This window comes from Eleginops maclovinus, chromosome 5 (assembly GCF_036324505.1).
Source record: "Eleginops maclovinus isolate JMC-PN-2008 ecotype Puerto Natales chromosome 5, JC_Emac_rtc_rv5, whole genome shotgun sequence".
NCBI classification, from domain to species: Eukaryota; Metazoa; Chordata; class Actinopteri; order Perciformes; family Eleginopidae; genus Eleginops; species Eleginops maclovinus.
This window is the reverse complement of record NC_086353.1, coordinates 24,869,097-24,895,534: the sequence shown is the minus strand read 5'-3', so window position 1 is coordinate 24,895,534 and position 26,438 is coordinate 24,869,097. Positions and strand designations below refer to the sequence as shown.

The window sequence follows — 26,438 nt, the reverse complement described above, 5'->3', positions numbered from 1 at the left end:
GCCTGTTATTTGTTTTGCAAAAATCCAACGCGCCCGGTTCTTCTGGTCCAATCAGCGCAGGGCTACAGTTCGTGCACACGCAACAGATACCCTCTCCCCCCTCGCGCACGTTACAATATCACATGCACACGCCTCAAGTTCGCACTAGCAGGTGTGTTGGATTGTACAAAGCGTGATGGCAGAGAGAAAGACTAACAAGCTTCCAATTCCTCGGTTAACAACTGAAGCTAGGAGGTCCAAAACAACCAAGGAAAAGAAAACCCCTGTAGAAAAGAAGGAAACAAAGAAAGAAAGCGACCGTGCCCGTGATAAAACCAGAATCAACATCGGACCGGCATTTAAAAGGTGGCGTGATCTTCGGATCACATCGTAAGTTTCACAACTTTAATATCAGCACAAAACCAGTGACATGTATTGTCATCTAAGTAGTATGAACAGTTATGTATGTACGCCAAGCTAGGCATGCGCTAAACTAAATGACATTAACAATTGCTATCTACGATTAGCCAGCCTACCTCCGTGTAATCCATGTTGTTGATCGATGCTGAAGAGAACGGCGCGTTCATAGAAATCTGGTGCACACGCACTGACGAGCACAAACTCGATGGGAGGGAGCTTGGTGGCACTGGGGGAGGGGCGTGAGAGAGTAGTAAACATTCAAAATGTTGCCTAAGTCCCCTCGATTAGCCAGACTTGCCAACTGCAGCTTTAAATATTCCAGGAGAAGCAAGGTATGTCAATTTATTCAAGTTGTGCTGCTCTCTCTACCTTCACCTGCTACACATCTAACACACCCTGCGGTCACCAGCCTGCTCCACTGACCTCTGCTCAGACTGACCGTCTGAAAAACATGCATTCACACAGTCCTGTATGTATACCATCCTGCACACAGAGTATGTTCATGTGCTTTACACACACACACACACACACACACACACACACACACACACACACACACACACACACACACACACACACACACACACACACACACACACACACACACACACACACACACACACACGCTCACCTGCTCACAGACACACATTTGGCTGGATGTGTAAGTGTGAGTTCATGCGCACGTTCAAAGGTAATTTAGAATTCAGTCCTTTGCCTCATCCCTCTGACATTTCTGTGCTTACTTTAGAAGACGACGAGGAATAAACACACCAAGAATGAGGACATCTTTACACTTTGATACCTTAACTCACATAATTCATCTTGACTCTGGTCATGGGTGGCAAGATTTTTCTTACAAAAAGAGTAAACAAAATATGATGTTTACACTGACGATAGATCCTAGAGTGCCAAAGCACTACAGCACAGAAAGGAAGACAAGTAGTGCCTCACCTGTGACTGGTGCTCCTCATCCTTGTAAACACCCTGCATCTCCTGTTCCTCCGTTCCTCTCTTTCGGCAGTCAATTAAAAGCTCTAATGGACAGCTGTAGAAGTGACACCTAATTCTGTTAGCTCTGAGCTAATGTTCTCTGACAAAGATGCTGGTTCTCTGTCAGGGGTTCTTACTTGGAGTTAGCGGGCCTGTATCTTCATCAAACTGGTAGAGAAAAAAGGATGAATAAGAGTGGTTGAAAACGATTGAGTTTGCACAAGAATTATATTTCCATTATACACTGCACGATGAAAGATGGCAGTAAACAGTCATAGCAAGATGGCTGGTTGCATTGGTTATCTGCAAGCTTCTGCTATGTAATGCAGAAACTTGTTTTTATAAAAAATAACAAAAAAAAGAATGGGCTGAGCAACTATTAAATACCAGAAGATGTAAAGGACCATTAGTCTGAAGACTCAGTCCTCTCTTTCCAACTTGTAGAACATGACACGCCACTCACGTTGGCAAACTTCGCACTTGCTATGTTTTCCTTTCAGTTGGCGACCAACCTTTCCCTTGATGTGAACAACATGCAAATTGTCTCATAGCTAATGTAATGACAATTTTGTTGTTCTAATGTCCTTAATTTTGTTTGACATTATTACCCAGGTGAGATTTAGAGTGATCCATACGCAGACACATTTCCGGTCGTTGAATGCAGTTTATTATGTTGTTTATTTCAAGGTTGAACAATAGCGGGGTTGAATCTTCCAGTGAGTCTTTGTGTTTGTGAGCATCTGCCATGTCTGGATAGAACAGTATGCTCTTCCTCTTCCTTTGTGTGTCCTGTCCCTTTCCGTTCTTTTTTATAAACCCTGTGCAGCTAATCTCGCCACCAAGTGTTCAAAAATAATATGGCAAGATCAATATATACAAAATAAATTGACATGCTAACAACACTTAAATGGCTCCTGCAGCTAACATTAGGCAGACTGTAATTACTTGTTTTTAAAGTCATACGATTCATAATAACATTTACATCAAACAATGCAAGTCTGGAGGACAGGACAAAAAGAAAGAAATATTGGCCAGCCACATCACAGGGCCATAGGACCTTTAGCCACTCCCCAAACTATAAAGAAACATGGCATACATTAAACTTAACATCAACACCATGAAAGCTAGCCTTCCAGGGCATCCATCCTAAAAAGGAAACAAAAAGGAAACAAGGACAAATGTTATGACCTGGCTCAAAAGGCCACAACAAAGGGGAGACACACCATATCAATGGTAACAAAAGATGTTTATTTAAGTAAGTCAAATGAACCAAATTAAAGAAATGCACAAATGAGTAAAGGATGAGATGTGGACGTCAGTGGTATCAGTAGTGTAAATGCAGGGTGAGGGTTGCATTGAAGTGTATGTGTGAGGGTGTTGAGATGTACAAATTAGAACAACTAAAGTAACCGCATACTAAACCCAAAACCGGGTGCCTGCAAGAAGGAGCAGAGAACAGCACAGGCAAGAATTAGTGTGGCAGGGAGACTTTAAGTAGCTACAGGGCACCGGGCCCTGAGTTACTGCAATCAAGGTTAGACACCCCACAGCCACACCCTCTACAGATAAACCCAGAGGGGGAACACAACAAAATCAACACACAGTCACCTGAACTGAGGTGGGCTGAGGACTGCTTAGTCAGGGAGCAAAAAGGCCTCCTTTTCCTCCAGCCTTCCTAATTTATGGCAGCCGAGAGCAGATCAGGTGCGCCTAAGCAGAAGGAACAAAGAGGAGGGGAGAGAGAATACAAGGAGGGAGCCGCAACACTTGTTTACAACACTTTCACTATGTTTGAGCATGTTGCACACAAAGCTTTCAGTGGTTTGTATCAGAAATACAAACAGAAACAAACATCCTACATCACCTCTCAAAGTTTTGTTGATCTTGGTCTCTCTGCCTTTGTCTTAGAACCATTTGATTAAAGAGATTGTCGGAAAACAAAAGGGTGCAACCACCATGACACCCCCTCCAATACGTTAATAGCTTAATCCCAGGCTGTGTCTCAAACCGTGTACTTACATTTGCTGTTTAATGTGTGTCCCAATGCAGTTCACTGATGGTGCGCTCATCACTGTAAAAAGGAATGTTTTCTCCCTTAATGAGCGGCATCTTGGCTACGTAACACGTGTTGCGGGACCAGCCATGTTTGTGTTTGCTCTGATAAACACAGCTATATACAATAGTTATAGATATTCACAATTTAATAAGCTTACCACTGTGTCTAAAATAAGCCACCATTCAATGAGTTTAGTTAATTGAGCAGTTGCTATCGTGATCGATAACCTTTCTAGCTAGCTGGTTCGCTTGCGGTGATCGTCACTTCCTGTGAGGACACAGCCGTCGTGTGTGTTTGAGACAACACTAGATCACACACTGCGCAAGTCTTTACAGTGTACAACCTGGCACTGTGCTAAGGAAAGTATCCAAATTGAGTAAGAAAAAGTGTCCCCTCATGTTTCCTTTTACTCCTCACATCCATGCATACATCAGTCCAGATGACTGTCAGTTTCAACAGGTTGGTTTATGTTGCTATGTCACGTGTGTAGTCTTGGGTTTCTTTGGTCCATTGGTCATTAACTCTAGATGTAATCCATTAGTCCACAGTCCCCCATCTTCCTCCTCCTCCTCCTCCTCCTCCTCCTCCTCCTCCTCCTCCGCACACACTGATGGGAAGGCATTCACTAGTAATAGGACTCGGAGGAGCATCCTGAGAGGTACAGTAACAGCCTGTTTCCTGACTTCCCCTCTGTCTGAGAGCTTTGCACTGAGCGGAACTCACTGGTTATGTTCCCTCCTCTTCGGCAGTCACCTGTACTGCTATCGAGTTGTGCACTCACTTTACCCAAAGTGTTCCAAACAATTTCCCAAGCATGTTGCATTTGTGCGTCAGATTTGGCATTATATCCCCTTTGAGCATGCATTGTTGTCCTGCCAGAAACCATTGTAAATGTACTCCGTAATATCGATTCAAGCATGGTTTTAATGAAAAGATTTTAACCGTATGAATGATTTTAGTCGTCCCTTGGCTGTCCGATCTTAAGTTATCAGAGAAACATTAGCATGTAGCACCTCCTTCATATGTTCACCATGAAAACTCAGATTGCTAATGTGCTTTATTTAGTGTTTTTACTGGTTTTACTTACAGAAGTGTAGCTGACATCTGCGTTAAGTCCAGTAAAAAGACCCTGAAGGATTAACAATCCTCAACGACACCAAACTCTGGTTGTTGTTGTGGCATTCAAAACCCCCTAGTGTCGTAAAATGAAATATTGTCCATTCAAAGTTTGTCTTGCTGAGTGTTACAGGGCTGTGTTTCTCTGTAGCTGACTTTCATCCATGGCGGCATTAAAGCCCCGCAGAGCAACCGATGATGGAAAGACTCTTTGGAAATTGAATGTGTACAGTTTCCCTACTAAGAGGTATTAAATGTGGCTCCATGCTTCTGTCTGCATTTCTGGTTTCCATACACCCCCTCTTCCCCAGTGAAGGAAGACAGAAAATGTAAAAGCTCCACAGCTGCAATCCCAGATTGCAAAAACAGATGGAATTTCAATGTGAGTGATAGGCAATGGGGAGCCTGCATGCATTGAATAAAAGAGATTGAGGGATGGATTTTGTGTGTGTGGGTATAAGGGAAGAAGAGGAGGAGGAGGCATGCACTGTGTTTGTGTCTGTGAGCGCCTCAGATTTATATTGCTGATGTGTGTTTTTTGTGCGGTTATTGAACACCAGTATATATTTGTATCTGAGAAGCAGGATTTTTAGTTTTATTGTTTGTTTGTTCATTTTAGCGCAGCAGTCTGCAGATGCAACAATTCATTGTGCACCCTGCAGGCCACAACAAAGTGGATATCTTAATGTGTGTGTGTGTGTGTGTGTGTGTGTGTGTGTGTGTGTGTGTGTGTGTGTGTGTGTGTGTGTGTGTGTGTGTGTGTGTGTGTGTGTGTGTGTGTGTGTGTGTGTGTGTGTGTGTGTGTGTGTGTGTGTGTGTGTGTGTGTGTGTGTGTCCTAGCTTTTTTAACTTCCCCCTCATTTTGTTGTTCTCCTCGACGTTGTTCGTCCTCACTGTACTGTTTTCCTCTTCTGTCGGCATCCCTCATCCATCCATCTATCTCCATCCGCGCCCTCCCGCTGCTCCGTCTCCACCCTCTGAATAATTCAGCCCTTCAGAGCTGGTGTATTTGTAGTTGTTGTCACTGCTGCAGTAACACAAACACGGCCCATATTAGCAAATTCATACACACTTAGACAGGCAGCTTTGCCAAAATGAACACACACACACACACACACACACACACACACACACACACACACACACACACACACACACACACACACCGATTCACACGAATGATAAAATAAAGTGCCCGGCATTGTGAGGCTGTTGAGACTCGCTAACTGGGAAGAATTACTCTTAGAGGGATTTCGCACCATCACTGCGCTCGCCCTTTATCCACAGTCCCATTCCAGCAATGAATACTAATATTATCCACTCTCCTGTACACAAACTTTGACTGTAAAGTAGCGTTCCATAATTTGGAAACTAGAAACATATGGTGCTTGTATTTGGTTTTATTAATACCTCTCCTATCAGTTTTCTTGTATACACTGAGTTTTGTGTTTTGTCAGTCAGCGGAATAAATGAGATGTTGTTTGGAACTATTTAACTGAAAAGATGAAGACAAAAGCAAATTTAGATGCAAGTAAAAGTCCAATTTTGAATCCATAAACAAAGTCAGTTCTTTGTGCTGGCTGCCAGTAAATGTACAGTGGGGCAAAAAAGTATTTAGTCAGCCACCAATTGTGCAAGTTCTCCCATTTAAAAAGATGAGAGAGGCCTGTAATTTTTATCATAGGTATACTTCAACTATGAGAGACAGAATGGGGGAAACAATCCAGGAAATCACATTGTAGGATTTTTAATGAATTAATTGGTAAATTCCTCGGTAAAATAAGTATTTGGTCACCTACAAACAAGCAAGATTTCTGGCTCTCACAGACCTGTAACTTCTTCTTTAAGAGGCTCCTCTGTCCTCCACTCGTTACCTGTAGTTATGGCACCTTTTTGAACTCGTTATCAGTATAAAAGACACCTGTCCACAACCTCAAACAGTCATACTCCAAACTCCACTATGGCCAAGACCAAAGAGCTGTCAAAGGAGACCAGAGACAACATTGTAGACCTGCACCAGGCTGGGAAAACTGAATCTGCAATAGGTAAGCAGCTTGGTGTGAAGAAATCAACTGTGGGAGCAATTATTAGAAAATGGAAGACATACAAGACCACTGCTAATCTCCCTCGATCTGGGGCTCCACGCAAGATCTCACCCCGTGGGGTCAAAATGATCACAGGAACGGTGAGCAAAAATCCCAGAACCACACGGGGCGACCTAGTGAATGACCTGCAGAGAGCTGGGACCAAAGTAACAGAGGCTACCATCAGTAACACACTACGCCGCCAGGGACTTAAATCCTGCAGTTCCAGACGTGTCCCCCTGCTTAAGCCAGTACATGTCCAGGCCCGTCTGAGGTTTGCTAGAGGGCATTTGGATGATCCAGAAGAGGATTGGGAGAATGTCATATGGTCAGATGAAACCAAAATAGAACTTTTTGGTAAAAACTCAACTCGTCGTGTTTGGAGGAGAAAGAATGCAGAGTTGCATCCAAAGAACACCATACCTACTGTGAAGCATGGGGGTGGAAACATCATGCTTTGGGGCTGTTTTTCTGCAAAGGGACCAGGACGACTGATCCGTGTAAAGGAAAGAATGAATGGGGCCATGTATCGTGAGATTTTGAGTGAAAACCTCCTTCCATCAGCAAGGGCACTGAAGATGAAGCATGGCTGGGTCTTTCAGCATGACAATGATCCCAAACACACCGCCAGGGCAACGAAGGAGTGGCTCCGTAAGAAGCATTTCAAGGTCCTGGAGTGGCCTAGCCAGTCTCCAGATCTCAACCCCATAGAAAATCTTTGGAGGGAGTTGAAAGTCCGTGTTGCCCAGCGACAGCCCCAAAACATCACTGCTTTAGAGGAGATCTGCATGGAGGAATGGGCCAAAATACCAGCAACAGTGTGTGAAAACCTTGTGAAGACTTACAGAAAACGTTTGACCTCTGTCATTGCCAACAAAGGGTGTATAACAAAGTATTGAGATGAACTTTTGTTATTGACCAAATACTTATTTTCCACAATCATTTGAAAATAAATTCATTAAAAATCCTACAATGTGATTTCCTGGATTTTATTTTCTCATTCTGTCTCTCATAGTTGAGGTATACCTATGATAAAAATTACAGGCCTCTCTCATCTTTTTAAATAGGAGAACTTGCACAATTGGTGGCTGACTAAATACTTTTTTGCCCCACTGTACATAGTGTCTTGTTTTAAGCTTCATTTTAACAATACACTTTTAAGACATTGTCAAATTCAACCCAACATTTTTTAACCATAAAAGGAGTACTTGAGTTGTCTCACATTATCCCAAATGTTTTGAACAATTTTTAAACCCAGAGAAAAACAATGCGTTTTATTTGTGCGACTGAAATGGCGTCGTATCCCCTTGCATGTATTAGCTTTGAAGTCATCATAAGTGTCCTTTATATACCAATATAAGCCTTATTTTTTCATTTACGTTTTAGATATAGGAAGATTTAACTTGTCCTTTTGAGACCATATGAAGGATTTTAGTCATCCTTTAGGCGTCTCAGTGTTTTTATTGGTTTTATTCACAGGAGAGAAAGAGACTCTGCGATAATCCCAGTAGAAATATCCTGAACAATAAACAACATATTACTCCTAGGAGATGCTTGATCATAACTGATTGTTTGGTAACCACTAACCTGAAAGGAGGAAGACAGCAGCACATTTAAATACAACTTAAAGGCCCGTAGACAAGGAACATTTCAGTATGTGAAACCCTAAGTCCCCAAACCTCAGATACCTCCACTGGCCATCAAGCTAACAAACGTTCTTTTAAAGCTACAGTTATTGATTTTCTAAAACAGTCTACACATTCAATAGACACAATACATTACAACAATATCAGCATTGATTTGGATTTGTCTACACCGCTCACAATGTAAACCACTTTTTAAAATGTTCCTTCTATTCTAGTTGTTTCCACAAATCTGGAGATATTTTTTTTGCTGATCCATTATGTTTGCCTGTTTAGTCCTTAGAATGCTGTAGTAGCCAATGGGTTGAGCACTTTTTTTTTCAGCGGCTTCAAAGTACAGAAGATGAACCAAAACGATGACCTAAAAGCATTTGGTCAGAATGTTGATTAGTGCAGCTTTAAAAGTGTTCTGAAAATAACTGAGATTCACAATTGTGATAACCTATTAATGAATTCATCTGGATAATGATGGCTTTTGACTGCTTTTTTTAGTCATAAAAATAAAACATGATGAGTTATATGCTTAGGTTTTTATGGAACCTATAAAGGGACTTAAACATTTCTCGTGCTCACGCGGAAGTTTCCTGTGCTCACGCAAAAGTTTCTCGGGCTCATGAGAAAGTATTGCGGCCGTACATAAGCACACTCAGCAGTACACACACAGCAGTACACACACAGCAGTACCTTAGCTCCCTGTCAGATCTTATTCAAGGTCTCGTTTCGTCAGACAGTGTTAACATACGGCCGAAAGCTGATCGATGGAAACCCCAGCCTTGTGAATGTCATTGAAATCAGTTCGATTTGCTTTGCTACATGCGCACAGGACAATGTCAACAATGTTTATCATGTTCAATATCTTAGTATAGCGTGTTGGCAGGCTAAACATTCATAATTATAAATAAACACAATTTACAGCTGAGGATGATGGGAATATTTTTTGTTCAACAAGTATTAGGTCAGAAACCCAAGTGTTGGACAAACCTTTATTTTCATTGGAAGAAGTAGTGGAAAGACGTGGAGATTACCCACGTCTTTAGGATTCATGTTCTGGGGACCAAATGTGATGGCAATTCATCCAATATTTATGGAAATATTTCAGTATGAACCAAGGTGGTGGATAGACCGTTTGACAGACTGGTATTGCCCCAGGCTATCACATGTGAGCATTGATGTTCCCTCTTTAAATACTTTTGGTTTTCGGATTGTGGAAAAACAAAAAATGCAAAGGTGCCCCTCTGGGTTTAGGGTCTGCTCACATTTCAAAGAAAATGTATCAAAGAATAAATCTAATTAATCAATATTGACAACAGTTCCATCTGCACTGATAGCACCTACAGTTCCCTGCTTGTTCTTTTCCAACCAGATTCTCTGTGGGGAAGTTAGAACATCACATTTGCTTGACAGTGATGGCAGCAAATACAATGTGTTTAGCGGTATTGGAGGGGAACGGACAAGTCTTAGTGGAAATAGTGAGAGAGAGAAGCCTACACAGCCATAAAACAGTCACTCCGGACAACTGACGGGGTGAAACATCCACGAAGATTGACACCAGTGCTCCGCTGGTTTGGAACTTTTCTGAACATGCAAAAAAAGATGGGACGTGTTTAAAGCGGAGCTCCCCTTAGGGCCCTAGGCTGTCTAAATGTTAATATATGTCTGTCTGACATTCTGGTGCTTCAGCTACTGGACTCTGGACCTCCACAGAGAGTCTGGTGGGTTGGGGAGAGACGAAAGAGCAGCCCTGTTGTGGATATTTGAGAGGAAGAAGGGGAGGGCTGGGAGGTGAGAGTGGGAAACATAAGAAATCTGCAGGGGAAAGTTTAATGATTAGAGTGATAAAAAGGATTTGATGTGAAAACAGTAAGTGAACGGAGGAGAATTCCAGGGGGACGGAGGAATTATAGAAATGATTTGGAAAAGGAAGGTAGGACTTAGAAAGCATGAAGTGGTAGAGCAGCCTGGTGTTGCTGCAGGGCTTAACAGCCTTTGGGGGGCTGGATGGTAAAGAGCTGCCACAGGCCACTGGACCAGAGCCAGGACTCAGACACTTCATGTCTGTGTGTGTGTGTGACCTGAATGAACCAAAAGGCCCTGCAGAGAGCCAGCAATGCACATCTGTTCACCTGTGCATATCCATCTTGCCTGCCAGAGGAAAACACTTCTGAACTGATCAGACTTGAGTTTTCTTTGCTCTGCAGTAACACCGCTGGCAAAAAAGTTAGTTTTCCCCTTTATTGTTTAATCTTTGTCAGGTACTGAGGAACTATTTACTGTGATCTAAATCAGAGTTTTTTTATGCTTGCAATTACTAATAAGATCTGACTTTTTGGTTTTCAAATGTTTTTTATTAGTAGTGTCTGCCTCTGTGATGTTCCCTCTTGCTTTAAAGAAAGAGTTTGATATTTTTGGAAATAGTATGAACAACAGACCCTCATATTAACACTAGACTTTGAACAGAAGCCACTGTAGCTTTGTGAGATAAAGATTATATATTAGTTACATAAATAATTACATACATCCATTAGTTGTTTGTTTTGCGTTCAGCTTTATGCACTAAAACTAATCTCTTAGAAATGTGATCAGCTTTGTCGTCTTACACTTAAATTGTTCTTACTTTTCAATGATTTAATCCAAAGCTTTTCATTTGTCATTGCCTGTTTTGATGGTAAACCACTGCACACACAATTTATTGGCCTATGGATGTCTCTGAACTTATATTTAAAGCCATATTAAGTATATAATATTTTATTTACCGAATTAGAAACTGCTTTTTATTTACTACTAGTAGGAGGCTTACATTCATTTTGCACTCCCATCATCAAGAACAGCAACAATGACTACTGTTTATTTGTAAATGCATACATTTCAATTACCTTGTATTTTTTTAATAATTAATGAAACTGTTCTTGTCCAATCATCAATTGAGACACCCTATTTTTTTGCTGTCTTTCAGTCAACAACTAAAAAAGTCTCTCAGAAAGAGTTATCACCTATATTCAGTTAATATTTCGTACTTCATGACTGCATTTTGTTTTACTTTATGGCTGACTCCAGCTAAGATCAGCTAACAATAACCTCCATACAAAACTACTCGTTCTACACTGAATGGATGTAGAACCAACAGTGCCTGCACATAGAGTAACAGTGCATTTAATCCTCATTTGACAGGAAGTCTGTGCAACGGGTGGAGAAAACTGACCAAAACATCCTTGATTCCCAGATCCCTGACATCACTGACCTCCAGCGTAGGATTACAAAAAATAAAAATCAACTCTAGCTTACGCTGTGTCTGGGGGACTGTTTGCCTTCTCCCAACAGGTACTTGATCCTGCACCAGCAGCTTCAGAAACATTTGTTTTCACCCTAACCTGTTAAACTCTCAAACTGAGCACTAGCCCATTCCCCCTGCCCAGTCATGACCTTCAAATTAACGCACTAGCCCATCAACACACTCCCCATTCATACTCATGGGGCTTAAACCCACAGTGCTTCACACAGTATTAACTATTTGTTACAACTGTCTTTAACTTATATTTGACTGCACTTATCAGTATATGCTTCAACCCTTGCATCTTATGTACAAATAGGCATTTCATATTTACAAACTTGTAACCTAACCTAACATATTTTACGACAATCCATCCAATCGTTGTTGGGATCATAGCGCAGTGGTCCAATCAGCAGACAGAGCAAAATTGTTGCTAGCATGGCTAAAAGCTGAATGATCATGAACTACTAAAGCGACATACACATTATCATGGTTTTGCTGACTCAGCTCATCCAGTCTGGGTTTATGTCTCTGCTGGGCAGAGGCAGTGGCCCGGTGTTACTGTTTTTTACCTGATGTGTCTGTGTTTGTGTCTCTACATGCAACCCTAGCTCAACAGCTATGGGGCCCCGAGGATCATTTTTCTTTATGACGCTATGTAAATAAGCGCTCTCAAACCTGCTGTTCTGTTCCGTTCTGTGATGAGGCTTCCAACATTTTAACATTTTACCCACCTGGCACAGAGCAGCAATCTGTGCAGAGACAGGAGACCGTACAGCAGGTCGGCTTGTTAAAGCCACTGCAGGTTAAACACTGTTTGCTACACTAAGTCTGACACTACAGACCGTCCATGTACAAATATAAGTAGGTGCAACAGTGAAGAGTTGATTGTCAGTGTGAGTTATGGGAGAAAATCACACGCACGCACGCACGCACGCACGCACGCACGCACGCACGCACGCACGCACGCACGCACACACACACACACACACACACACACACACACACACACACACACACACACACACACACACACACACACACACACACACACACACACACACACACACACACACACACACACACTTCTGCTTGATGCTGTTGAAATTGGCCAGATATAGTCTTACTGAGCCTTTGTTTCTTTCTTGCTTTTACCATTATAAGACTTATGACCTTCAGTTTGGAGGGAGATTTGATTTATTTATTTGGTGCTCTCAACAACCCACAAATCAAAGGGATAATCTGTTGCAAAAAGCTAATGTCTAACATGGTGTGGAGGTGTTAAAAGACAGACATTTTACTCCAAAAATACATGTCCTTTTTACTTTATTTGAATGACAAGTCTCAGTGTCTGAGGAAACAAAAAGAGCCCTTGGCTACAAAATACACTTAAGGCATTATAAATAACAGTGATGCTGTTTCCCCCTTTTTTTAGTACATCAACTTCAACTACATCTTTACATTGACATTTCAAGAAGTATAATTCAAATCCTGATAATCCCGCAACTTTAGTACACCAATTACTGGGATTCGGAGGACTACAAAGACCCACCTGCACAAATTAAATCTGTGTAATGCTAGAATAATTCAGGTATTTTGATAACCAAGTTCTTAGTTGATGTCTGGCCTAGGAAACCACAACAAAGGTCCAGAAACAGCTAAACAACACATGTCATTACTGTACTGTGTAGGAGCCAAAATGCAGTTTGTTGATGTTTTTGATTTCGGTGGTTCAGTTCATGTTCAAAATAACAGTAATTAATAACTAATATTTGGAAGTGTGTGCTGTGATTTTGGCATCTTGGTGGCTGTGTGCTTTTTGATTTATTTTTGGTGCACTCAGGGGAGGAGTTTCCGGGGTTAATCTTGGTCAGTCAGAAAAAAAAATGCAATAGTGGAGCCACAGTTTTTTGACCTCCCTCACTCTCTCTCGAATTTTGGAATCATTTTATAACTTTTGTAAAATGACATTATTTTCTGTGCTTATTTTCTTGAATCAAAGTAAACGGTTGAATTTACCGAGGTGTCCTGTGGATTTTTGATGTGGATTACGACGAGGGAAATTGTGACAAGCGTCAAGCTAAGGCTTCAATCATTGGAAAGCTACATACTGTATCTATAAAAGATAGGCTTTAGTATTGATCGCTGAGGCACCCCACCAATATCGCTAAGTTCTAACATACTTCCATTCCAGGAATGATATTTAGGTAAAAGGTTCAAACATGGTCCACTTTCACAGCTATCATCTCCTTTTGCTTTTTGAATCTTGAATCATATTGTGAATGATTTGGCGAGAGTAACAACTCAAAAAAACTAAAAGCTCAATACGAGCAACGATAACGATATTTTGTGTAGCAATGTAAAATCGATTCATTTAATGTTTTATTAGGAAATAATATTTATTGTGAATAGAAATTGCACTTTTTGGTAACCATCTCTTTTAAGTGTTCTACAATAGATTTTTTTCTGATGAAGTCAGCCAGAAGAAGTTAGTAAAAACAAAGATGCAAGATTCATCATTTGCATTTGCAAGGTTTAAAATTGCAAAACAATCTGATTGTTTTGTGATAAAGGTAAGAGGGTTATGGGGTCTTTGGTATTACCGCAACATCGAGTTACAAGAAGCTCATAAAATTAGTTCTCAGATGTGGTACACTATGTACAAGCTCTGAAACTTCCCTGTGACGATAACAAGGCAATCTTGCCTCAGTAACATTTGCACAAGGATCCAACCGTGTGACAGATTTACTTTGTTTGTAAGCAAACAGAAGAGCTTGGTTTGCTTCATGTAAAGTCAGCATCAGGCACTTAATTTTAATCTCAAACTTCAGAAGAACGCGTTCAGCGTGCTTTCGTGCTCGCCTCTGATCGCAGCTGAAAAACACTTTGAGACAACTTGTTAAATGTGGAATCTCTCCCTCCTTTTTAAACTTTCTATCACTCTTCCTTTCTCACTTTCTTTCTCGCAGGCTGACTGTCTCTCCAGAGAATACATTCGCAAACACTTCCCAGCTGCAGATACATGTTGCAAAGAATGAGGTAAGTGACAAAATGCACTAAACACACTTTGATGCACACACTCGCACACACAGATAGTTGTCGTCTATCGGTGCTACCTCGGGAAGAGAGGAGTGATTTACACAGGCTTAAAATAGGCTTTAAAGCCACAGCAAGTGACTCATAAAGGCATTCCCCAAAATCCTTATACAAAGCCAAGTTTGTTGATGGAAAGCCTAATCATTCTCATCTAATTTGCTCTTTAAATTATGCAAATTACTTTTTGAAGTAGGATCAAAAACTGCAGATAATTTCAGATTTGTCTAAAATTCTTCTTTTAGCTGGAGCATAATAGGTTCAGAGAGACATTAAAACAAAAGAATAGGTCGAATTTATGGAATCAAACAAATACAATACATTGTAATCTGCATTGCGGGGGTTCCTATCTCTGTAAAGACCATAGCAGAGATGGTACTCTCTTCCATCGTGCTGCGGAACAGGGTGAAATTAAAGACTTTAAGAGCCTTTGACAAGTTCTCTGCATTTTCGGAGGGGTGTGGAAGGGTCAGAGGTGAGCTGAGGACGCCTGAGGTTAAGCAGACAAAAAAGCAGAAAGCAAGATAGAATGGGTGAGGAGAGAAAAAGCCTTTGATCCTGTGATTCTCATCTGAAATAACAGGCAGCGCTGCTCAGTTCGGCCCTACACCTTCCTCATTACTGATCAAAGCCGCCGACCGCTTGACACTTAGATGCTGTGAAAACTCATTCACCAATCCCTCTTACCCGCATACACAAGTATTTCCAAATGTGCACAGAATTCAACACTCCGGACCCAGAGTGCAGCAGCTCACACTCACAGGTTTTCCTCACATTTGCTCACACTTAGGCCCACGAGGCTGTGTGCACTCTCACATCCCTCACCCTACCCCACTGGGAAACATAATGGGATGTCCGTGTTCATCCACCCAGAGGCTCCCTGACGTGGTGAATCCTCAGAGTGCTCCGCTCTTTGATCATCGTTTCTACAAAGAGACGGAGACAGGGAGAGATGCTATGTGCTGAGTATGCAGGGCTGCAGCAGGTTCCTATAGGCCTCAACCCAGCTTTACCCTCTTACTCAACAGGCTGCTGCAGGCACAGTCCATCACACCTCTGCTGCAGGAGCTAGTGAGCCACCCACTTGAGGCATGTGATCTTTTGATTTACACTGTAATCGGGCTAAATCACCAAGACAGATTGCTTGGGGGTTAAATTACTAATCAGGGTGTCCCAAAACTCCTTTGATGATTTATAAAGCAAATTTTCCTGTTCGTATTTGTACCAGAATATTCCCCAATTGTCCGGGACATTAAAATCTAACTGAGGTGTAAAAGCTTTAAGACCTGAGATATCGAGGTGGGACTAAGGTGGAACCAACAGTCTTTTCTCTCACTTTGGACCTTCCTCTCGGGCCCTCGGAGTGTGTGATGCTGCCTTTACCTGATTTGGGACATGCTGATTGAATCATCCTACGCTTTAGCACCGAGCCCTTCACTAACAGGCTGAACTCGTTCTAGTGTTCACCCGCAGATGGTCTGGGGGAGTGAGCGGCCCCACAGCGGACCGTGGGTTAGGTCCCTGGGTGGCAGAGGAAGAGAAATAGAATTTCTGTCTGTGTCAAAGAGAGAGGAGAGGAGACATGAAAGACAAGCAGCAGGAGAGGAGATGAAGAGGTCTGAACAGAGGAGGGAAACAACAGGGGTGTGTAGGGAGGGTGGGGAAGAGTGTGGAAAAATCAATGTCTGTACAATAAAGGATGGCAAGAGGATAAAAACTTCTCAGGGATTCCTGTGATGGAGCGATATGCTGCTTGTTTCTGGATTTAACCTCCTCTCCTGCTCCTGATTGCTTTTATTTCTGACCAGTCGGGAGATTTTACCGATAAACTGTGGATACCTCGGATGTCTTTAAGTTTCTTCTCTTTCTGCTGTCTCAATTATATGATTTGTCTATCCAAACAGCAGAAACAACAGCTTGAAAACGAATGTTGGATCAAATCCATCATATTTACATAGACCATCATGCATTTCTTTGGCAGTGCACTCACTGTGCTTCTCTTCTGGTTATATTTCATAACCAATCTCTTGTGCGCAAATTATTGTGACTACGGAAGCTCAACGTTACCACCGATGGCTTCCGGACTGTTCGGACAACGTTTCCACAAAATGTACAATATTTCCTTTTAATGGCATACATTTTTTTTTTCTCACAATACTGACTCAAATTAATAATGTGTTTTCAATGATTGATTGACTGATTGAGAATCCTCCAAATAAAAGACTAAGTTCTGTGGCAAATGTTTAGTATTCTTGATATTGGAACAGTCTTTGGAGTAGGGTGAGCAGGGCATCTTTGAAGTTCAGCTTTATGATGGTCGTTTACCACAATGCAATGCAGCATACCTTATTCCCCATTGTTTGGTAGTGTCCTCTCTCTTACCAGTGTTATTTTTCTACTGTGAGGGAATTCTTGAACAGGTAGTGTTATTTCGACTATTTCTTTTTTTTAAATGAAAATCTAAAATGAGTAACTAAATGTCAAAAAACGTAATTTGATTCTGAGACATAAAGCATCAAAGATCCTAGATAAAATGAAACGGGAGCATCACAACATGAAATGTACCCCAAGAGGATTAAAACACTCCTAAAATCGTTGTTGATGTGTTTTATGTATGAGTTAGATTGTAATGCCATTGCCACTCACTCCCGATTCCAAACTATTAATAATCCATCAGTGGACTCAGTTATGGAGATTGTTTCAATCAACTTCCTGCTGTTGTACAAACTTTGCTGCCCTTTCCAAAAACATTTTGTGAAATGTCAGGGAAAGCGTTGCGGTGTTAGTCGGCCTGCGGTTGGACTCGGCTCTGTTGAGAGTAGATGCTCTCATTAAATAGTGATAGTGGTACAAGGACACTGCTTGTTGCTGCAGGTGATTTTCAGCTCAGTATTAACTGGAGGACTGAGTCGAGGAGCTGAATGCTTCATCGCTCTCCTTCTTCCTTCACTTCCATGTAAGTCACTGACTGGGTGCCTGACGTCTTTAAACCCCATCACTCTGCTGATCAGATCAACCTGTTGAGGCGGATTTATCCAGCAACTAGGTCTCTGTTGATCACATAATGTTGATGCCCATAGTTTGAAAAACACATGCAAACTAATGATCTGTATTCTCAATGTTGTTTTCATGGAGTTTTTATACACAGGACAAAAACACATCTTCATACTTTGGATTTTTGTCTGTTTTTCTTACTGTTAGGCAAGCTGAACAGTTGACATTACTTTTAAACGATAACTGTGAATTTTTGCACACAGAGCAAATTGAAAGTACAAAGTAGTCCCCTATGAGTCGTATTGGGCAGTGCAGATGTCTCCTTCATTCAGCATTATGGTAATTGGTTTCGTCAACAGGGGTTTTGTTACGGTACTTTGAAATCTTTCAACTTAACTTTAAACACACACAGCAAAGCTGGCAAAAAATCCTGCATTGTTGGTTAATGCTTGTAGCATGTAGCTTACGGTATACAAGAAGAAGGCAAAGAGTCATGAAAACTGACAACTGGCTTAGCTATTGTAGAATCAATCATAGCCATCATAGCTAATTGTCACTCCACAGTGTTATAGTGAAATACTAAATACAAGTCAACCCAGTGTTGCGAAGTTGTGTGTGCGTGCAGGCCCGTCGCGTTCAGGTAGGCATGGTAGGCAATTGCCTAGGGCCCCCGAGTAGGAGGAGGCCCCCCAAAGACGACAGGTTAAGATTTTTTTTTTTTTTTTTTTTTTTTTTTCAAAATTCAAAGAAAAGTCTGATACAAATGCAACATGAATCAAACAACATGCATACCAATAAGACAGGTCATGTATTCAACAGCAATGACGATTTTAAATAGCTTCATAATAATAAGCAGTCATCTGTATATGAAGGGCTCTGCTGCGACTGCGAGGGCAGCAACAGCGCCTCCCTAGAGCATGCGATGTCCGAAAAGCGCAACGACACATTGTAGTCGAAATACCCCAGCTCGAGGGGGCCCCCCTTTCCCATGCATTAGCGCGACAGCGTCAAGTGCAAGTGAAAAGTGAAAAATTAAAATGAAGCGAAATTATCTCTCCGGCAATCAAAAAAAGAAGAAGAAAAGGGAAGAGGAGCAGAAAAGAAAACAAGACACCGGTAAGTAGAATATACACAATCAACATGAAAATTGTGCCAGGCAGGGTATAGAGCTCCTGCGGTCACGTGACTTTTGGTTGGGAGCCACCATTTTGGCAGTCAACATGACCACCGGTGCCAGTGTTTTCTTACCGAGCGAGTATACTTCTCATTTTAATTCAAGTGAAATTCGGCTTTATAGTACAAAATTAGAGAGATTAAATATAAGCGACCCATATAATTCACCCGGTGTGCTTTTCAAGAGCATAACCTCCTGCTCTGAAGACGATGTACCCGACTTGCGCTACGCAGACATCCACAGCTATCTTGTAAGCTTTCCATCAGTGTACTCAGGAGACTCCCTCAGAGCGTACAAAAGCTTGGAGGCTTACAAATGGTGTCAGTCCGGCTTCGTAAACAACATTCAACTGTGGATCTTACATCCAAAAACTTCGGCATCATCACTGCAAGGGTAAGTATTAAATTATTCCAGTTTGATAGGCAGTGTCACGTTAGCATTGTTTGTTTATTAGCTTGGCTAGCTACGGAAGTGTCACGTTAGCATGTTTTTTAGCTTGGATAGCTACTGCAGTGCATCTGTAACTTGCTAGTTTGTATTTTTGATCGTACTCAACCAAAGTGGCTGGCGTTTTTTACCTTTATTTATCTGTTTTGGAATTTCATATAGGTTAATCACTCCCAAAGGCTTAATGAAAGTCAACTAAAGCCATGGGTGGTGGTGAGGAACGATATAATAACTGGGTGCTACTTCTTAAATTAAACTAATTAAATTTAATTAAACTGACCAGAAACTTTTTGTAGCATTGTACTGTATTCCTTCACCCACCTGATATGAAGTGATCACTGCATAAGCGAAAGCCAACGGCCGGGGGGTCCCATCTTTCAGTCTTTTTCTGAAGGCTCCTGGCTCTTTTAATCGCTCCAATCCACTTCTCCCTCCTCTCCGCGTCTTTAGGAATGCGATAATACGATACACCTTTCTTTTTCCCACGCCTATTTGTGCAACCTGGTGCACAGCAGTTATCCACCATCCTTGACAGTCTGCCAGTGCCTGTCAATTTACTGCCGCGATGACTGCCAAAATGGCTGCCCCTGTCGTATCTCGTCACGTGACCAGCATATATGACATCATCTGCAGGAGCTCCATACCATATTTTGCTAGAGTAGCGAGGTTGTAACGACGACTAGCTAGGAACCAGTGGTTTGGCATGCTAGCATGCTAACCAAACTTAAACTGCTACCTTTGACTTCACTATAAGTTCATAACGTTATCAGCTGGCCAAATTGATCAACGATTAATTCCTCTTAATATCCTAAATAAACTTCACATATGTTTTCAGTCGTTAGAGCCTTGAGACAACCAGTGAAATAGTTATTCCTGTAGTAGCTAGCTATTTAATAGGAGATTAACATGGGAGTTTACAATAATTTTGCTAGAATACCATTGGGTTGATTTACTTACTTTATTTACATTTTAACGGTTAACATCCCGGCGCAGATCAGCCACATGAAGAAAACAGCCACTTTAGTGTCAATTAATCCTTTTCTAAACCTATTCTGCTGTTTGTTGTTGTTGGTCTCCATGATAGCTGTAAATACCACTGGACCACCGTTAAAAACTGTACCGATAGCTTTGAGCTTTTTCTATGGGACACAGACAGTACACAGACACACACAGACACACCACGGGTGCGGGGATGGCGCTGTTGCCACTCACAGAATTGATTTCAGGAAAACAGCTCGTCTTAGTGACTGTATTTCTGTTTTCAAACCAGTGAAAACGGGATTATTGTAAGATTTTATTATTATTATTTTTTTTACTTTTTTTTTGGTGAAGCAGTGCTTCACCTGTAGTCATATAGAAACCGCCACTAAACCGCCTAGTAGGAACTGTGTGTAATGCTTTTAATATCTATTTCACCACAATTATCAGACTGTAAAATGATAGGATTTCAAAAGCATTTGAAAAATAACCAAGCTAATCATACAGTACTTATTCTTTCTCCAAGGGGCATTGCTGAAATTTCTTCATCCCGCTCTACCAAGTGTTGTCTCTGGTGCTACTGAAGGTAACGTTCTTTTCTACCTATTATTAGTGCCTTCTATCAACACACTTGATGTTATCAAAATGACTTTACATTTTTCTAATTCAAGTCATAGTTGTGTGTATTCATTCCACTTGCCCACAGAGTCTTCTGGACATTTCAAATATGTGGGACATTCACTAATGTTAATGAATAACTGAGTTGTTGAGATCAATGCATGCAAAATGTGCAATATAAATAAAAAGAATATTATTTATGTATTTATTTATTTTTGCACCAGGGCCATCAACATCGTCTTCGTCACATGTTTATGAGGAGGAGCAAGTGGAAGACAACATTGCGGCGTCCACACCACTTCCCAGCAGTGGTTCAACAGAAGGTGCATTAAGCCGCACAATTTCAACTTATCACCTATCATAGTGACCCAAAGTTATAGCAGCATGTGCTGTGAAAGTGTATTAAAATGACCATTTGCTATAAAGCGTTACACAAGTAGATCACCATACCTTAAGCATTTAGTTGTCGTACTTCACACATGAAACTGTGCCATGAATTAATTTGTAATTACATATTTTTCAGCAGTGCCATCAACTCCATCACGACTTGAGGAGGAGCAAGTGGAAGCATCCACACCACTTCCCAGCAGTGGTTCAACAGAAGGTGCATTAAGCCGCACAATTTCAACTTATCACCTAACACCCATGTGCTATGAAAGTGTATTAAAATGACCCTTTCTTTTTAAAGCATTATACAAGTAGATCACCATTCCCTAGTTGCTGTACTTACCACATGGCAATTGTGCTATAAATTAATTTGCAACTATATGTTTTCAACAGTGCCATCAACTCCATCTCCACTTCATGAGGAGGACAAAGAGGAAGATGACATTGACATGGCAGAGACCACCCCACCATCCAGAACTGGGGTACCTGTAGGTATTGCAAGCACCACATTAAGTGATGACCCAGGATGTTGGCCCAGTGTCCTAACAAGCAGTATGCGCTGTGAAATAGTCAAAAAAGGACCTGTGCAAATCATGGACATTGAATTCCCGCAAAACTTAGACAATCCTCCTCGAAGATTCACCAAGGACAGTTACAAAAGAACCATGAAAAATGGTGAGAATATACATCGATCGTGGCTGGTGTATTCCATCCACACAGATGGAGTGTTCTGTTTCCCTTGTACTGTTTTCGGGAAGCGTGAGCGTGACAATGCCTTAACGACCTGTGGCTACGGTGGATGGAAGAACCTTTCCTATCGCCTAAAAAAACACGAGTGCACAAAGGTGCACTGTGACAATGTGAAAAAGTGGCACGACCTTCAGAGGAGACTGCAAACCAGTACACTGATTGATCAAAGACAGATGGAGTTGATGCAACTTGAAGTTGAACACTGGAAAGGCGTGATTCGGAGAGTGATTGCCATAGTTTCCCATCTGGCAGAACGCAACCAGGCTTTGAGAGGAACTACCAGTACCGTGTATGATCGCCACAATGGGAATTTTCTGGCTCAAGTGGAACTCCTAGCACAGTTTGATCCGGTAATGAATGAACACATCAGACGAATACAATGCAAAGAGACAAAGGTGCATTACCTGAGTGGAGTCATTCAGAACGAAATCATTCAGCTGGTCGGAGACAAAATCCTACAGGAGATTGCAAGAAGAGTGCACAAAGCAAAATACTTCTCCGTGATCATGGATTGCACTCCTGACATCAGCCACAAGGAACAACTTTCTGTTGTTCTCAGGATTGTCAACTGTGAAACACCTGTTTCTATTGCTGAGCATTTTTTGGGATTTGTACATGTTGAAGACACAACTGGTAAAGGGCTCAGTGAAATCCTGCTTGACCAGTTGGAGAAGCACAACCTCAGCATTTCAGATTGCCGTGGGCAGTCATACGACAATGGCAGCAATATGATGGGCCACAAACAGGGTGTGCAGGCAAGAATTTTAGAGCTGAACAACAAGGCGCTATGCATCCCATGCAGCAGTCACACACTAAATCTGGTTGTGTCAGATGCTGCCAAGTCTTCAGTGTTGTCCATGTCTTTTTTTGGTATGCTGCAACGACTGTACAACCTTTTCAGTTCCTCTGTGCACCGCTGGGCAATTTTGAAGCAGCATGTGAAGCAGCTCACCCTTAAGCCACTTTCAGGGACGAGATGGGAGGCCCGAATTGACAGTGTGAAGGTAGTGCGGTACCATCTACCTGAAATACTAGACGGACTGTCAGCACTGGAGACATATGCTACAGAGAAGGGGGACTCAGAGACCATGTCCTCAGCAAAAAGCTTACATGGTGAGCTTAAAACATGGTCCTTTCTTCTGTGCACAATAACCTGGTACAACGTTTTGTATCAGGTTAACCATATGAGCAAGCTCCTCCAGAGCCCGGATGTTTCAATGCAAACACTGAAAAAAGAAACCGAGGGAGTGACAGAGTACCTAGAAGATTTCAGGGAAAATGGACTCGCATCAAGCCAAACGGATGCAATGGAGATTGCAGAAGATCTGGAAATTGAGAGGAAATTGCCTGAGAAAAGGCAACGTAAAAAGAAAAGGCAGTTCCTTTACGAGAGTACAGATGAAACCCAATCGACCCCAGAAGAGGCCTTCAGAAGGGACTTCTTCCTGCCTTTGGTTGACACTGCCATCACCAGCCTAAAAGACAGATTTTCCAGACTGGAGGGGGTGTATGCCCTGTACGACTTCCTGTTCAGCATTGATATCATGAGGGCCACAATCAAGACTGGGAAATTGCATGAGAGATGCAGGAAAGTGGAACAAACCCTCCATGATATTGATGCAGACGACTTGGCATTGGAGATCAACTCTGCTGTCCACACCTTTCCAGATGAAGTATCCAGGTGCCCATTTAAAATGCTGGACTACATATACAGTGAGAAGCTGTTGGACCTGTACAGCAATTTAAGCATTGCACTGCGCCTACTTCTGACCCTTCCTGTCTCGGTTGCCTCCGGAGAGAGGAGCTTTTCATCTCTGAAGCGCATAAAGAATTACATGAGGTCAACTATGAGCCAAGAGAGGCTCTCTGGACTGGCACTCATGTCAATTGAGAGTGACGTCCGCAGGTCTTTGGACTTGGAGGGGATTGTGTCTGCATTTGCTGAGGCCAAGGGCCGCAAGCAGCAGTTTCAGTAGGAAATAAAAAAAATAATAAAGGCTACTTTTCAGTGTATGTTTGACCTCTTTTGTGATTAAAACGCACAGAATTGCGGAAATTTTTTTTTTAAAGGCCCCCAACAACTTCTTTGCCTAGGGCCCCCAAAATCCTAGAAACGGGCCTGTGTGCGTGCGTGCGTGCGCAGGTGCGTGCGCAGGTGCGTAGGTGCGTGCGTGTGTGGCTCCAGTGTATCCTGAAGGTGTTGCCTGTGGAAGTATGTGTCAGGCGCTCGGCCCAGACTGACCAGACTGTGGAGTAAACAGTTCTGAAGCCAGTTTTCTCTGTGAGGGACAGTAAATAAAACATGTTCAGGTGACAAAGACACAAAGCTTGAATGATACTTTTCCTCTCCATTGGCCTCAGTCGCTGTATCTACTCTTGTAATTTCCCTCACACACATACAAAGTAACCCTAACCCCACATAGAGCCAGTAGAAATGAAGCGAGATGAATTTAATGATCTAGTTCAGGGGTATCCAACTAAAATTCAACAAGGTCCAATTAGAGAAAAATGTCCTCAAGCAAAGGTCCGGAACATCAAAATGTCTATCTGGCGTTATGAATGAGTGTGATATACATTAGCTTTGACCAAGTAGCTGTATCAACGTCTGCATTTAATCAACAACTTACTGTCTCATCAAACAAACAAAGTACAATTCAAAAACAACAATATTTATTGTCCCTTGAACTATACAGGTATACAGTTTAATACTGTAGATATTTGTAATGTTCCCCTCGGGCTGCATTTAAAATGAAATTGAGAAAATAAATAAGATAGCTTTTGAAAATGTGTGCATCTTAAAAGAGCAGCAGAAACGTTTCACATCTTGACTTAACAGTTTCAGCCAATTATAGAACATATCAGTCCGAACACTTCATAACAATGGAACAGTTTTAAGGTTTGTCTTTCTGTCCCTCTTATATTCCACTCCCTCACTGACTGTCTTTAGTTCTCATACATGTGAAGGTGCTCATTGGTGCTCCACTCACCGCCTTCTCTCTCTGTCTCCCGCTAACTCGTCTTTCCCCTCACTCTTCTCTCCGTCTTCACTCACTCTTCTCTCAGTCTTCTCTCCGCTACTCGTCTCTCCGTCACTCTTCACTCCGCCTTCTCTCTCCCCTCACTCTTCTCTCACCTCACTCTTCTCTCCATGTTCTCTCTCCCCTCACTCTTCTCTCCCCTCACTCTTCTGTCCGTCTTCTCTCTCTGTCTCCCGCTAACTCGTCTGTTCTTCTTGTGTTTATCTCCCTGTATTTCGCCCCCTGTTGGCGTCGGTTAAAATGGAATTGCCCCGTTAAAATGAAAATCCCTTATTAATGTATTGATTATAGGTCCAGGTCCCTATAGGTCGGCGTCAGGGTCCGGACAAGGACCGCGGTCCGCCTGTTAGTGAACTATGATCTAGTTGAAGATCAAGTTAAACAGCTGAAACATAAAAGGGGCCACATTATAAGAACTAGCGAATGAACATGGGTGGAAGCCGACATGTCATGCACTGTAACTCATGTAACACGTTTTTATCTACTGGGATCTCCAGGCGTGAAGTTATTTTAATGATGCTTTAATGTTCTATCCCCTGGACGTTCTGTCATTACAGTCTTTTTAGTCTTGATCTTTTTAATCACTTATAAAATAAAATTAAAACTCAAAGAAATTAACCTACAGAGAAATTTTACTTAGCTCTGTAATCGCCTCGGGTCGTCGGGGCCTTTCAGCCTCTTCTAGAATACTGTTCAGTTTAATGGCCTACATCTTTACACCATTGAAGACTTGGTTTAGGTTTATCCTTCTCGCCATCCCTGTTTCTCGCAGCAGGCAGCGAACATATTAGCCAAAAATAATATCTCAAATTATTTGTGCGATTTTTCTGCCCCCAAGAGGCCAAAACATTGAGCACATACTTACTGCACACTGTAATTCTGCTTTAAAATATATATTAAAAATAGTGTATTTGAGCTATTGAATACTGTTTTCCTGGCTATATCCAATAAACCTGTTTTATATACATGCTGTTTTATGTTTCAGAAGCTTTTTATTGGAAAATCCCCTTTAACCACTGCGTCAAAAACATTTTTTCACATACATCTGAGTCCACTTTTTATATCCCTTCATCAAAGCCATTTGCTGAGCTGTTCTTCTTCCTGTGTGCGTGAACATAAAACAGAAAAATGCTCATTGTTTGATTTGATGTCAAAATCGAAGCTGGAGTTATGATGAAGCCATTTTTCTCCTCTTAACCCCCCCTTGGTGATTCCTAGTTTCTTGTTCCCTTTTCTTATTGATCCTGTTTTTACCTACTTCTCTTATTGCTCCCTCATTTGTCCCAGTTTCACGGGCTCAGCTTCTTCATGTGTTTGTGCTTGGTACATATTCAGCCCTCTCTAATCTGTACTGTGTGACTCCATTATCTGGCAGGAAGATTAAATCATGAGCACATTCTGCT

At 41.8% G+C, this 26,438-nt stretch overlaps 2 protein-coding genes across 3 annotated transcripts in view; both read left to right on the top strand.

Moving 5' to 3' along the window:
* Positions 1–26,438, top strand: part of LOC134864293 (endonuclease V-like) — a 111,269-nt gene that overhangs the window by 25,352 nt on the left and 59,479 nt on the right. The window contains exons 8-9 of one of the 2 annotated variants that reach the window (XM_063883144.1): positions 14,526–14,595; positions 15,678–16,989. In XM_063883144.1, the coding sequence (XP_063739214.1) occupies positions 14,526–14,594 (69 nt within the window). In that variant the 3' untranslated portion in view covers position 14,595; positions 15,678–16,989. Of the gene's footprint in view, positions 1–14,525; positions 14,596–15,677; positions 16,990–26,438 lie in introns of those variants that run through there. The other variant, XM_063883145.1, reaches the window with a different exon arrangement.
* On the top strand, positions 20,758–24,116 carry LOC134864306 (zinc finger MYM-type protein 1-like). The gene is made up of 4 exons (XM_063883177.1): positions 20,758–20,828; positions 21,085–21,183; positions 21,384–21,464; positions 21,641–24,116. The coding sequence occupies exon 4, from the start codon at positions 21,697–21,699 to the stop codon at positions 23,971–23,973; it is 2,277 nt and encodes a 758-aa protein (XP_063739247.1). The 5' UTR covers positions 20,758–20,828; positions 21,085–21,183; positions 21,384–21,464; positions 21,641–21,696; the 3' UTR covers positions 23,974–24,116.